This window comes from Sapajus apella, unplaced genomic scaffold (assembly GCF_009761245.1).
Source record: "Sapajus apella isolate SASKATOON/1434 unplaced genomic scaffold, GSC_monkey_1.0 scaffold5, whole genome shotgun sequence".
Classification (NCBI taxonomy): domain Eukaryota; kingdom Metazoa; phylum Chordata; class Mammalia; order Primates; family Cebidae; genus Sapajus; species Sapajus apella.
This window is the reverse complement of record NW_022436945.1, coordinates 335,699-349,480: the sequence shown is the minus strand read 5'-3', so window position 1 is coordinate 349,480 and position 13,782 is coordinate 335,699. Positions and strand designations below refer to the sequence as shown.

Genomic DNA, 13,782 nt, shown 5'->3' with positions numbered 1-13,782 from the left:
ATTTCTGAGCCTAACCAGGAAGAGAAACTGAAATAAATACCTCAATTACTATAGAAAGTGAATGCACAAACACCATGAGATGTGCTCCGTTTCTGGGGCATTCCAGCTTCTCAAGGTCTCCTGATCAAGGCAAGAAGAGGCCATACACTCTTTGATCTGGGTCAGATCTTAAAGTAAGCCCCTTGAAGAAAGACCTGGAAAGCTGGGGCTCCAGAGCCTCCACAGCAACAGGCTGGGGATCCTGCCTCCCCTTCCATTATCATGGCCCACATGGGGGTTGGGATTACTGCTAAGGAGAGTTGTGGCAAAGCTGGGTAAGAGACTGTTCGATAGGAAGCTATGTAGATCCCTCTGGGGCTTATTTTTCTCTGTGCTCCCATAACACCTTATATTCTTCTATTTTTTTACAGGTCCATATTTAATGTCACTCCATTACAATCACTATAGCACTATGGAGAAAATAGATAAACACAGTGATGGCAGAGACCATGCCGTGTGCTCTGTAATTCCTAGTATCTGGAATGTGATTGGGACATAGTAAAGCCTCATAAATAGTTGCAGATACAGTAGTAAACTCTACCCTGTACAACTGCAAGAATCTGGACTTTACTTCCTCACTGCCTATAAATAAGACCTGGTAGAGAAATTGATGCTTGACATGATTAGAAACCTTTTCCATGATCAAATTGTTAAATGCTTGGATGTGGTAGGTTGTTTTTTTTTTTTAATTTTTCACTAAAAATTGACTCCAAAATAACTCTAACTATATAGAGGATTATTTGCAAGCAGTGCCATTTCCTAAATGTCTATTTAAGATGCGTTTGGAAAGCAAAGTGGATGAGCATGTGATTATTTGGTGCTTTCCCTGAGAATGAGAAAACGTAGGTGTGTTCAGTGCATGGTGCTGCCGGAGTGTGGTGCTGGGCAAATGGAGAAGGGAATGGATGACACTCATGCCCACTCTGTTCTGTCTCCCTGCCTGTTAAAATACCTGGGACATTGAGACAATGTCCATACCTGGGCTTCTCCCTAGTACAACTGAATCAAACTTTTTGGGACATTATATATTGTAAGGTTTCCAGGTAATTCCAAAGCTCAGGCAGATAGAAGATTCTATGACTCCATCAGTGGGTATTAGCAGCAGGCAAGCATCTTTCATTTCTAACTAAATCCAGGGCCACTTTAAGTCACTTAAAGTGATATATGGCATTTAATTAATCTTCAAGTTCAGGTTCATATAATCACTATTTAGCCGTGTCTTAGATATAGTATTTTTTCATGTAATCCTCATAAGAGTGCTAAAAGGTAGCTGTTGTGTTACCCCCATTTTACAGATAAGCGTGTGGAGGTTCAGAATGGTTAAATGGTTGTTCCAAAGCATAACTGTGAGAAACAAATTCACCTGTTCAAACCCAAAGAATGGACTCCGAGATCCGGAGAACAGCAGACGCGAGACTTTTAATGGCAGTGTTGCAACATCCTGTATTTAGCATGCACTCACACCCAGCACAGTCTCAACAAGCAATTTATCCGATAGTGCCCAGGTCCCTCCCCAGTTTCCTCATAGGATGAGTGCTATGGGGTTACCATCTTCTGTGACATCACCTACTTATTGTTAGGCAGGGGCTTTAGGTGTTCTTTTTTTAGGGTTGTCTGGCTGCACTTTGTAGCCCCCCACAATGCACTGCGATCCTAGTTGGCTCAGGGGCTCTTTAAGTATTTCACTTATGACCTAAGTAACTGGGCAGGCTGGTAAGAATAGACGAAGTGACCTATTGCATACTAGTAAACTATTGTCTTTGACTAAAATTCTTTGGTTCAGGTGAGGGCAACTACGTTGGAAGAAAAGCTATTTCTTTTGTAGTTTGCTGACCTAAGCCTATTCAAGACACTTTGTCTTAGAAATGGACCATGATCATACATTATTTCCTTTATAACTAAAACATATCAGGATCAGTGGGCTTCAAATGCTAGCTGGCTGTATTCAGCCAGGTAGAGCCAAGTACTTAACTTTTGTGAATTTCAGTTTGGTTTTGTATAAAATGAGGATGATAATACAGACTGTGTGAGGTTACTGAGTTGGGGAGATGGGGGGATGTATAACAGGTGATCTATGTTCATTCCCTTGTCTTTGAAAATGCACACACCAGGAAGGGAAGGGCCTGTATTGTGTATAACGTATTACCTTCATAAAGCTGGTGAACCTAAGACTCTTTCTGACTGACTCACCACATCCTTTACACAATGACTAAGATCAGATCAGAGTGTGGTGCTGTCAGTGTGTCAGCCATTCTGAGTAGAGCACAGCTCTTTGCCCTGTAGAAGGCCTCTCTTGTCTTGCTGATGACACTGTGTGGCTAGCTCAGTCTCTGGCGTGGGTTGCTGAGACCTCAAATTCTGCTTTTTTTTTTTTTTTTTTTTTTTTTTTGAGATGGAGCTTCGTTCTTGTTGCCCAGGCTGGCATGAAGTGGCACGATTTCAGCTCACTGCAGCCTCCGCCTGGATCCAGGAATTCTCCTACTCAGCCTCCCGAGTAGCTGGGATTACAGGCACCCACCACCACATCCGACTAATGTTTTCTATGTTTAGTAGAGATGGGGTTTCACCGTATTGACCAGGCTGGTCTCAAACTCCTGACCTCAGGTGATCCACCTGCCTTGGCCTCCCAAAGTGCTGGGATTACAGGCATGAGCCACTGCAGCCGGCCTCAAATTCTGCTCTTTAAAATGATGGAAGGATTTGGGTTCTCTCTATATTTTTAAACTCTTCTAATACAATAAATTGCATCTCTCAAAAGCTACTAATAAAATATTTTTAGCTTTTATTCAAAGTTTAAGATACAAGTCTAATAAGCACTGATGTTAACGATCAAATAACATACAGAAATTTATATAAGGCAAAAATTAAGGATTTCTCCCTGATCCCTCCAGTTTCCATCCCTGCTATCCTATGTATTGGCAATTTATCAGAATCTTCTGCAATTTGGCTCTGCACAGAGCTCTATTGGAAAAGACAATAAAATATAAGAAATATAATGGCATACTTTAACTTTTGAAACCATTTTTGTCACCAAATATTGATGGATTGTAATTTTTTTAATGAAACTACTTCCATTTCTTTGAGCTGAAAAAGATCTATTTGGCCTAAGCTGCTCATTTTTCAGGTGAAGAAACCAAATCCCAGGGAGCTCCAATGCCTTACTCAAAGCTACGTGGTGCATGGCAGGGCTGGGGCTGGAAAGCAGTTTCCCTGGCCACCTTGCCAGACATCTAATTTGAGGCAATAAGCCTTGTAGAGAACTGTCCTGCATCTGTGGTCCCCTTATCTGTACATGATAACTGGCCAAGAGCCAGGCATGCAGGGAGCCCTCCATAAAGACGGATTGATTTTGTCCTATGTTAATGCTACTTAATGCATTCAAAAGAATGGAGTAGCTGTATAAGCAGCTACCATTCAGCAGCAGGTACTCTTTTTTTTTTTTTTTTTTTGAGACAGATTCTTGCTTTTGCCAGGCTGGAGTGCAGTGGCGCCATCTTGGCTCACTGCAACCTCCAACTCCCGGGTTCAAGCTATTCTCCTGCCTCAGTCTCCCCAGTAGCTAGGATTACAGACATGTGTCACCACACCTGGCTAATTTTGTATTTTTAGTAGAGACGGGGTTTTACCGTGTTGGCCAGGCTGGTCTGGATCCCTTGACCTTGTGCTCCACCCGCCTTGGCCTCCCAAAGTGCTGGGATTACAGGCATAAGCCACCACGCCCTGGGCACGTGGTAGATGCCCTTAAGAGATAAGGGATGAATTTGTCCTGTATGACTGTAATCAAGTAATTTAATCTCTATAAATATTAATATTCAAAAATTGGCACAATAACCCTACAAACCCAAATATAACATGACTGATGTTAAAGCAACTTGCAAACATTGCTTTGTTGTACAAGTAATTGCATACCTGCATTTCATAACATTTCATAGTTTGTAAGACATTTTCATATGCATCAATTTATTTCACACTTAAGACAGGCTGTAAAAGAAAGATACTGATACTACTATTTATTAACTAGGAGAGGCCAAGTGGTCCTTCAAGGCCACACAGCTAGTTAATGACAGCACTGGAACTGAACGGAGGTCTCTCAACTTCCAGTCCAGGGACCTTCCAGTATTTGGTGTGCCTTCTTTATATTACACTAATGAAGGTTCAAGTCCTCTTTCCCACCACCAGGATGGAGATGACTTCCAAAGGAAACCGTGAGCTAGACACTCTACACACTGTCCACACCGGGCCATCTGTGAATGAAAGCCTAACAGCCACCTCCCCTGTCCCTGCTGTCAATATTGACCTACAAGCATAAGATGAGGGGATGAGGCATGGGGGTGAGGGCAGAGGAAAATACACAGGGTATTGGAGGACATAGAGCTTAGTTCAAGTTCTGTAGTATGGGTTGCCAGTATGGGTTGAAGATCACACAGTTCAAGTTCAAATCCCATCTCCTGGCAAGCGTGATCCTTGATCATCTCAATCCCAGGGACTTTCCCTTGATCTTTCTCAGGCACTACCAACATCCCAGTTACCGATCCTTCTAGTTTCACCAAAATGTGCAAAGCCACTCTGGCACAATGTGCATTGTAACATCTTCATACCTTCACACATGATGTTACATTTGCTTGGAACACCTTCCTTAATTTTGAACCCAGAAGACCCAGACTTACTTACCTGGTAAGATGCAGCTCAAGTATTCTCTCTATGAAGATCACCTTGACTGACTCTTCAAGATAGAGTGAGGATTTGTTATGTTTTGTTTTACATTCATCTTTTTTTTGCAAAACATTTTAACAACAGCCATCATGGAGAGATGCAGAAACTGTAGAAATGGCTTAAGGGCAGAGGCTGCATCTCACTGGGCTCAATATTTGCACAAAGTAAATTTTCAGTAAATGGTAGTTTCCTAAATGGATGAATGAATGAATGAATGGATAGATGGGTGGCAGAATATACTAAAAATGCTTAAGGCGCAGTGGGGTGCCATATGCTGACAGGTTAGGAAATGGAAATTTCTGGGTCCTCTGGACCTCGGCTCTTATTGCATATGGATGTTCTTGGTCACATAATTTAATCTTCCTGCATCTCATTCTTAACTGTGAAGCCCACTGTCTACCCTACTCCACCCAGCTGGGAGCCCAGGGAACTTGATGGATATTAAACCATATTAATAGCTCCTCGCCCTTGGCTTCCTATTGAGTTTAGCTAATGGGAGATAGCATCAGGAGATCCAGGGGAGAAGGAGCATGAGATGGAGATTTTCATTCCACTCACCACAGCTCCCTCCCTGCATGTCCCACAACTGAAAGCCACAGCTCCGCTTCCTGCAACCCAGAAAGAGAGCTCTGTCTCTGTGTCCCAGTGGCCACCTGGTCCCCAAACCCCTCCAAACCCAGGCATGTGACAGCACCCTTATGTTACCACTTCCAGATACTTCACTGTCTCCTGTTCATTCGTTCTACTCTGCCCACACCTTTTAAATGTTCTCTTTATTAAGCCGTACTCAAATTACCCAATTTGACAGTGTCATCTGTTTCTTGCTGGAACCTCAGCTGATATCCTTTATACCTCTCAGGGTCTTTGAGTAGATTATATGTGATTATTGATACGAAGCCCTTACTGAATACTCCCAGCATCTCTGCTGCTAATTTATATGGTAAATAATATAATCTCTCCTATGTGGGTGAATACAAGGCTCAAATAAAATGTTGCATTCTACGTAAAGGGATACAGAATTGTGACTTCCAATAAATATTTCATGGTAAAGTCACACTTGGAAATGAAAAGCACCCCTTCTCCTGCAGGCTCTGGCTCAGAGCAGAGCCAGCCAAGCCTGGCTAACGTGTCCTCGGTGCCTAGGGGAAGCACACAATTGCACGCCAGGGAAATCCAGGCTCAGTTTATGGTTGCTCAGCTCCTGGGGGCAGATGGGATGAATGCTGACAGAAAGAGGACACAGCCTGTCAGAGAAAGAAATCCCCTCCCCCACAGTGTTCCAGAAATAAGCCAATTCTTGACCTGGATTGATTCTCTTCCTGTCGTTTCCTCTAAACCAGCACCTGCATCCGATTTTAACAAGAAGCAACGGCGGCTTGTTCCCCAGAATTAAAACATGATGGGGAAGTTCCAGTAACGAGTTTGCTTTTGTTTCCACAGGCTGAGTTGAAGATCCTTCTTATCTGCTGGGTGCCAAGAACTATGAACAGGCAGTAAGTACCATGGCATCACTGCAAGCCCCAATTCCCTTTTCTTAGCTGAGACAGGACATATTTCCTGGAAGATGAACTAAGAAATGATGCTGCTGTGCCCCCTCTGCCCACCATGGAAAGGGGACTTCCTGAGAGGCCATGGTTGAGAGTGTGGGCTTTGGTGTTCAGAAAACTCCTTTTTCCAGTAGCTGCATTTTCTTATTGACAGAGCACTGGTTCTCACCCAGCATGGGTGTGTGGTGGTGCAGGGACGACATATCCCAGCACCGTGATGCTAGAAGAGCACTCAGTCACTTTCCATCCCTGGGCGTGAGGGAGTAAGTAAAAAGAAGTGGGGTGTGCACTTTTTCCCACTGGAGCAAGCCTGGAGTCCCTTTCTCTTTGTGGACAACCAGAGTAAGTGGTGTGGTCAGTCTGAGACACCCAAATTTGTGCCTGAAATTTAAAAATGCCACCCTTGATGTCTTCATATAAGAAAAAAAAAAGAAAAGCCGGACTCAAAAGTTTAAGAAATATTTACAGTGAAAAAAAGAACCTTGAAATTGGCAGTTTGGTGTACCAGTTTTAAAATTAATCTCCTTATCTATTTATTTGCTTTATTTTGCCAGTCAGAAAGGTAGTTTTGTTATTCCTCTGTGGTGTGAAAAGCAGAGTGATTGTGTTAGAAAGAGCGTGAGTTTCAAAGTCAGGCAGACCAAATCCCTTGCCCTGTCATTTTACATCTGTATGATACTGGAGAATGATGATATCCTAACCCTCTGGATATGCAAGAAGTTACTTAACCCTCTAAAAAGCAGAATCTGACTTGGGGAGTAGGACAGCCTGGCTTCTGGGTGGATGTCTTGATCCTAGAGGAAGGCTAGGGGACAGAGCAGGATAACCAGGCAATGGCTGCATCTCGCAGGTGGGCACTGGCTGGAGGGCTCTGATCCAAAAGACAGAGGAAAGAGCAGGTGCTATGGCAGCCCTGGCATCTCAGCTACCCACGGATGCCCACAGGTGTCCAGGTGGAGTGACCTGATTCACAACCAGGCCCAAGGGATGAGAAGTCTGGAGCTTCTGTTCTTCCTCTTGCCATGAACAGCATAGCAGGAGCTCCCTGGCATGTAGTCCACAGATGGGCTCCTCACTCAAGTAAGAATTAAGCTCATCAAGCATCCCTTCTTTGCCAGGAGTTATGACCTTTTCCTCCTCGATCCTTACAGCAGGACTGGGTGGCTAGGGATACAGCAGGTATCACTAGCTCCCTGGAAGATTAGCTTCTTCGTCTCGATGACTTGTCTGAGATGGCTCAGAGCATTGAGATGAAGGTCGAGCTGGAAGTCAAGTCTGTCTGACTCCCTGTTCAGTGCTCCTTCCATTCTTCTCCCCACAGTGGGAAATGGAGAAAGCACCAGAAAGGCAGTCAGGGCTAATGTCAATCCAGGTGAGCTGGTTAACCTGTGGTTGCACCACAAAGGGGATGAACTCTCTGACTCAAGGTTGGCATTGGGGATAAACGTGGCAAACAGCAGTTTCATTGTAGGATAGATGAATTGGAGGTTTGCGCTTATGGCCTAACCAGCACAGCAGATGTATTTGTGTCCTGGTCTGCTCTAACAAATTATCACCACATGCGTGGCTTAAAACAGGAGGACTCTGCTTGCATACAGTTCTAGGAGGTAGAAATTCAAAATTAAGAGGTCGGCAGGGCCTTTCTTCCCCCAAAGTCTCAAGGGAAGAATCATTCCTGGTCTCATCCAGTTCCCAGAGGCTTCTGGCTTTCCTTGCCTGTGGCCACATCACTTCGTTCTCTGCCTCCATTTCACATGACCTTCTCCTCTGTGGCCATGTTTTCTTCTTCTCACCTCAACTCTCCCTCTGGCTGTCTGATATAAAGATATTTGTCATTGGATTTAAGGGTCACCTGGATAGTCAGAATGATTTCTTACCAAGATCCTTAACAACATCTGCACATTTTCCAAACAGGGTCACATTCACAAGCAACAGGGATTTGGATGTGGATGTGTGGTAGGGCCACCATTCAGTCCACGGCAGCAGGCATATCTTCACACTCTGTCCTCTGGATGTGGATGTGTGGTAGGGCCACCATTCAGTCCACGGCAGCAGGCATATCTTCACACTCTCTCCTCTCTTAGGGGGCCGTGTGGGATGGCTTTGAAAATCTGGCAATATTTGCCAGGAGCATCTGCCTGGCTTTGTAGCTGAGATTCCCACCCCTTCCGTCTCTGCTTCTATGTCTTTTAATAATTCCACCCTGTGCCAAGGGCCTCTTACATAAGAGGAGAGGTTTTCCCCTTTTATGAGGCCTTTCAGTGGCTTTGGTTTTTAGCCAGGGAGTTGGTCTCCCTTGAAACTTTCCAGAGGGAAGCTTTGTGGTTTCAGCTTTACAGTCACATTAGATCTGAAGCAGGCAATGCGTAGACCAGAGGACAGTCAAACCATCACCATTTCACAAGCATTGGCTTCCTCTCATTAGGATGAGTTCACGTGGAGCCTACACACTTGACTATCTGACACCTCAACATTAGGCACCTGCCTTGACAAATAATTCTTTCCCAAAGCTCAGGGCATCTTTTTTCTTCCCTAATCCCAATCTCTTCTTTACTCTTTCCTCTTGTGCAGCCTCAACCCAGTCGATCCACATGGGATTGCTGCTGGCCTGTCCCAAAGTGAAAAGCAAATATTAAAATTAGAATTCCCCCTGCACCATCCCCCCTGCCAGTACACTTACACATTAAAGAGAAATGCATAAGCTGGCACTCTCCAAATGAAAGGTAAGATGCCCTAGTACACTCCACATTTTATTCTCCACCTTCAGGTTTCCCGTGCAGGGTGTCCTGAGCTGGAAGATGATGTTGATCTAAGTGCAGACGGCATGACAGCAGTGAAAGTATCACCAGGGAGCTTGCTAGAAATGCAGAATCCCAGCTGCTACAGCCTAGCCCAGGCATGCTGAGTCGGAATCCATACTTTTACAAGATCCTCAGTTGATTCCTGGACACATTAAAGCCTGAGAAGTGCTGAACTAGAATGGGAGTTCCCAGCACCGTTTCCTTTCCAGCACACTTGAGAACTTATCGACAGTAGTTGCCAAGGCATGACTCAGAGAAGGCAGCCACATATGGGGCTGGGTGTGAGTGTCCTTTGGAAACGTGTGCCCCGCATCACCGCACACACAGAGGTTTTTGTTTTGCTGTGGCTTGTGAGGTAGTACTCACCTCCTCTGTCAAAATTATTAGCCCAGACAATTCAAGGGAGTAGATTTTAAACCCGAAGGAATATTAGAATCATCAGGGAGGCTTTAAACAAGAACAATTTCAATGTCCTTCCCCAAAGCAAAGAAACCAGAATAGTTGGATATCAGTCTTGTCTTTTATTTGTTAATGCTCAACTCAATGTAATCTACGGCCGCTTTTGTGGAATAATGCCTCACAATTCTATAACCTGGACTCCTAAGCAGACTTTGTAACTACAACTAATTCCTTACTGTCTTAGTCTTCTCAGGCTGCTATAGCAAAATAGCTCAGACTAGGTAACTCAGAAACAACAGAATTTTATTGCTCACAGTTCTGGAAGCTGGGAAGTCCAGACACATGGGGCCAGCAGGTTTTGTGTCTGGTGAGATTACTTCCTGGTTCATAGATAGCTGTTTTTTTTTGCTGTGTCTTCACATGGTAAAGAAGGGAAGGAATGTATCTGGGACCTTTTTTATAAGGGTACTAACCTCATTTCAGGGGAGTTTTGCCCTCTTGGCATAATCACCCCCCAAAAGCCCCATCTTTTAATACTATTACCTTGGTGATTAGCTTTCAACATATGAATTTAAGGGGTTCAAAAACATTTAAATCATAGGAGTATCTCTCATTAAGCACTTTTACAATGAATAAATTAATAAGTACAAATAAGTGGATGATATAGAAATACATATTATACATGTACACAGTTATGTGAACCTATCTAAGTGTCATTGGGCTTAGGGGTCTCACAATACAAGCATAGGCACACATATTTGTATATGATTGTATCAGTCAAAAGCATTTATTTATTGAGTATACATTTCACACACCTCATTTATAAAGATGAATAAGATCTAGTCTCTGCCCTCAAAGAACATTAGCCATATGTAAAGAGAATTATTTCAGTATTACATAGAGAGTGATGAGAAAACTCCACAAGTACTAAGAAGAGGTTCTGTAGATGTGATTCTAAATTGCTTCTGAAATTAGCAGGCTATTTTTCACTGACTTCCGTGCAATGAAAGTTGCAGCTTCCCTAGCAATGCATTAAACTGCAGAAAGCCTCATTCCTGGATGCTGTTAGAGAAGAGTAGACAGACTCAGCAGTGGCCTCATTACACCACAGGGGTTGGATAAGGGCATCTTGGGGTTTGGTTTCCAGAACCTCTTCATCATTCTGGACAGGACTGATAAGAACCTTGACGCTGTGGCTCTGAGTGCTTTGGAAGAGACAAAGTCACCCAAGTGATTGCTTCCGCCTCTTTCGCCAGCCAGGCTCTTTTGGAAATTTGAGTGAAACACAGTGACACTCTTGTACATACCAGATTGGGGATAGATCAGAGAGGAAGGGTCTCCAGAGTGTCCACTTTGAAATAAGGCTTAAACAGTTACTAATCTTGTTTTGTTCATTGGTGAAATTATCCCCAGTACTGATGGAAATTTTAGAAAATGCACAAAAATACACAGAAGAAAATAAAAATTACCAATTATCCTAACACCCAGCACTAACTTGCTACAGTTGTCTTAGTTCATTTTTCTATATCTATATGTAATATCTTAAAATTTTAGAAAATCTACTTTTAAAACTCATTGTTTTAAGTCATTCACTTAATAATAATGTTTCGTTTTCTGAGTATTGTCCTACATGATTAAATTTTCTTTAGAATCATGGTGTTTTGAAGCTATGACTTAAATGAGGTTTACCACCCCTTCTCCATAATTTCAAAGTCAAAAGGCTTTGAAAAACTGAAAGGTCTTTATAGCGAATTTCACAGAACCTGACATGCAACAAGCTAATGTAAGTCCTTCATTCATCCTAATTAATCTATCGCATGTTTCATTACAGAAATATCAGCATGTTTAATAACCAGAGGTTTGTTCCAGTCTTCACTAGAAATATTACATAGTGTACAGCACAAGCACTCTGTTACTTTTCTAACATCCACAATATTCTGAATTCCTGGCCCCAGGGATTTGGATCAAGGATGGCAAACCTGTATTTTATCTGGCAGTTTATTTTATCTTGCCCTTGGTGTTGGACGTTTAAGTTGTTACCTATAGAGTTTTATGAGGCAGTTTTATCACCAAGATTAAACTTAACACTATATACTGTAGGAGTATTAGAGCAGACAGTGCTGTGGTGCTCCCCAGCTGACAACACTGTATATGTAGCGCACATTTGCTAACTCTACCCTAATTGTCTAATACTATGTAGGAACATGAGTTCAAATTATATAGTAATAACCTAGCACTTCTTTTCTTGCATAGGGAGTATGTATTTCCTATTTGCTTGTTTTGGAAAGAATTTTGATGGTAAACAAAGCAATAAAATAGCGGTAGAGATTTAGAGGTAGACAGAGTCCTAGAGGTATAGAATTCCACCTTACACACATGGTTATAATGTCCTTAGCAATAGCTCTGTGAGACAGAATTGAGAATCTTCTCAAACACTCTTCTGGAAAAAGAGATGACCTCTTCTGAGGTTATGACTTAAAAAACAGTAAGAAAATTCCTCTTTGTACTGATGTCAACAAAGCCACTTTCAAGTCAATGTTAATCATTGACGTTTTACATTTTCTTAGTCAAAAACAGTGATATATCTCTGCAATATTTTTCTCACTTGAATTCAGTGTCTCCCTTTGAGAAAAAGAGTGAAAAGAATACAGAAATTGTTGACCCTCCCTGACATGCCAGGTACCGTGCTAGTCATTTTCCACGAGGATCTGTGTCATACTCTCTTGACTGCTCAGCACTAAAACAGCCTTCCGTATTGCCACATAAGAACAACTTTCCCAAATTCAGGTTCAGGAGTAAAACTGACATATTTCTAACTCCAATATCTGTGGTGTTATGTCATAAGACGTAGTGATTAAAAACATCTTGCTTGTGTATTTCTCATCACAGATACATCACCCGAGTGAATGACGGTTTTGCTCATTAGAAGCCTATTTTCTCTTTGAAACCTTGCACAATAAAATGTATTCAATCCCTAGGTGGGGATGTATATCAGCTCCTCTTGAGAGGACTCAATGTCTGGCACACAGGAGATGTCCAATAGATGATACTTCTCTCTGTGTGTATGAATGATAAAACTCCATGTAAACTCCAGATCATTATTTGCCTTCATGACATGTGTGAACAACCCCTGCTTTCGACCACCAGGGGTACCTTCATTTTGATTTGCTGGAATAAATAAGTGCAAATCCCACTGAATCTAGGGAAAATGAGAACCAGCAATTTTGGCACCCTGAGATCAGAGTCCTACACCCAGCTGTGTAGTCAGTATGGCTGCCCTCCTAGTTACCCAGAAGTAATTATGATCCAACTCTTGGGCCAACCGGGCCTGTCCTCTGATGCTATGAAAGTCACATAGGTAGGATTCAACTTCATGGTTGGCTGGTAATTAAAAAGCTGCAAGCTGTGAGGGAACATAGCTCAGATCCAGAGAGAGACTTTGCCAGAGGTTGCAGACATGGCCAGTGTTAGGAGCAGGAGCAGCAGGTGTGGTTGGCTTTGGGATTCAATAAAGATGGTTGGTGATGAGGGAATAGAAGATTTTAAGATAGCCTTCTCTCTCTCTTACTGGCGAGATTACCAGCTGCTGATAGAACTAGTTGACTTAACCAGCTTAGCACCACTTGGGAAACTTCCAGCTGAACAAATTCTCCTGCTGACTGTCCACAGGTTAGAGTTTCCATCATTATGGTCTTTGAAAATGTCACAAAGAATAGTAAAGGCTCTGATATATTTAACACATGAGTTTATTGTTATCATATAAATAATGTGTATTCTTTGTAGAACATTTAAGGTACAAAAATATATACATTAAAGGAAACTAGCACTAATTGAATCACTGAAAAATGGTAAACAGTATTCGATTTTTTTTTCAGACTTTCCAGTACAACTATGCATTCTGTTTTGCTTTTAACTTGATGTATCATATGTATAATGTTTCCCAATGTTACTATAGTCATTTTACAGCTATGCAATCTTTCATCCCCTAGGCATCCCATATTTTATATTCTTCCACTGCAGGAAAACAATGCAACTCATGAACTAATTTGACAAATTCAATTAACATAACCATGCCCAAATATTAAGAGGCTGTGTTTAATTACATGGAACTAAGGAAAAACAATCATCCTAGAAAATATTGTGAGCTAAGCCAGTGTTTAGAGAGCCTGAGCCATAATGACAGTTTATAATAGAGTAGTATTTGATTATAAAAACATACAGGGCAATCAGTAATAAGGTCCAGCATTTATGGTTGCTATTTGACCCATGGAGTCCACACCATT

General features: G+C 42.3%; 1 protein-coding gene across 3 annotated transcripts in view; it reads left to right on the top strand.

Annotated features, from left to right (window-relative positions):
• CLNK (cytokine dependent hematopoietic cell linker) overlaps positions 1-13,782 on the top strand; it is a 198,974-nt gene that overhangs the window by 9,064 nt on the left and 176,128 nt on the right. For all 3 annotated transcript variants that reach the window (XM_032272622.1, XM_032272611.1, XM_032272617.1), the window contains exon 2: positions 6,193-6,245. In XM_032272622.1, coding sequence (XP_032128513.1) covers positions 6,235-6,245 — 11 coding nt within the window. In that variant the 5' untranslated portion in view covers positions 6,193-6,234. The remainder of the gene's footprint in view (positions 1-6,192; positions 6,246-13,782) is intronic.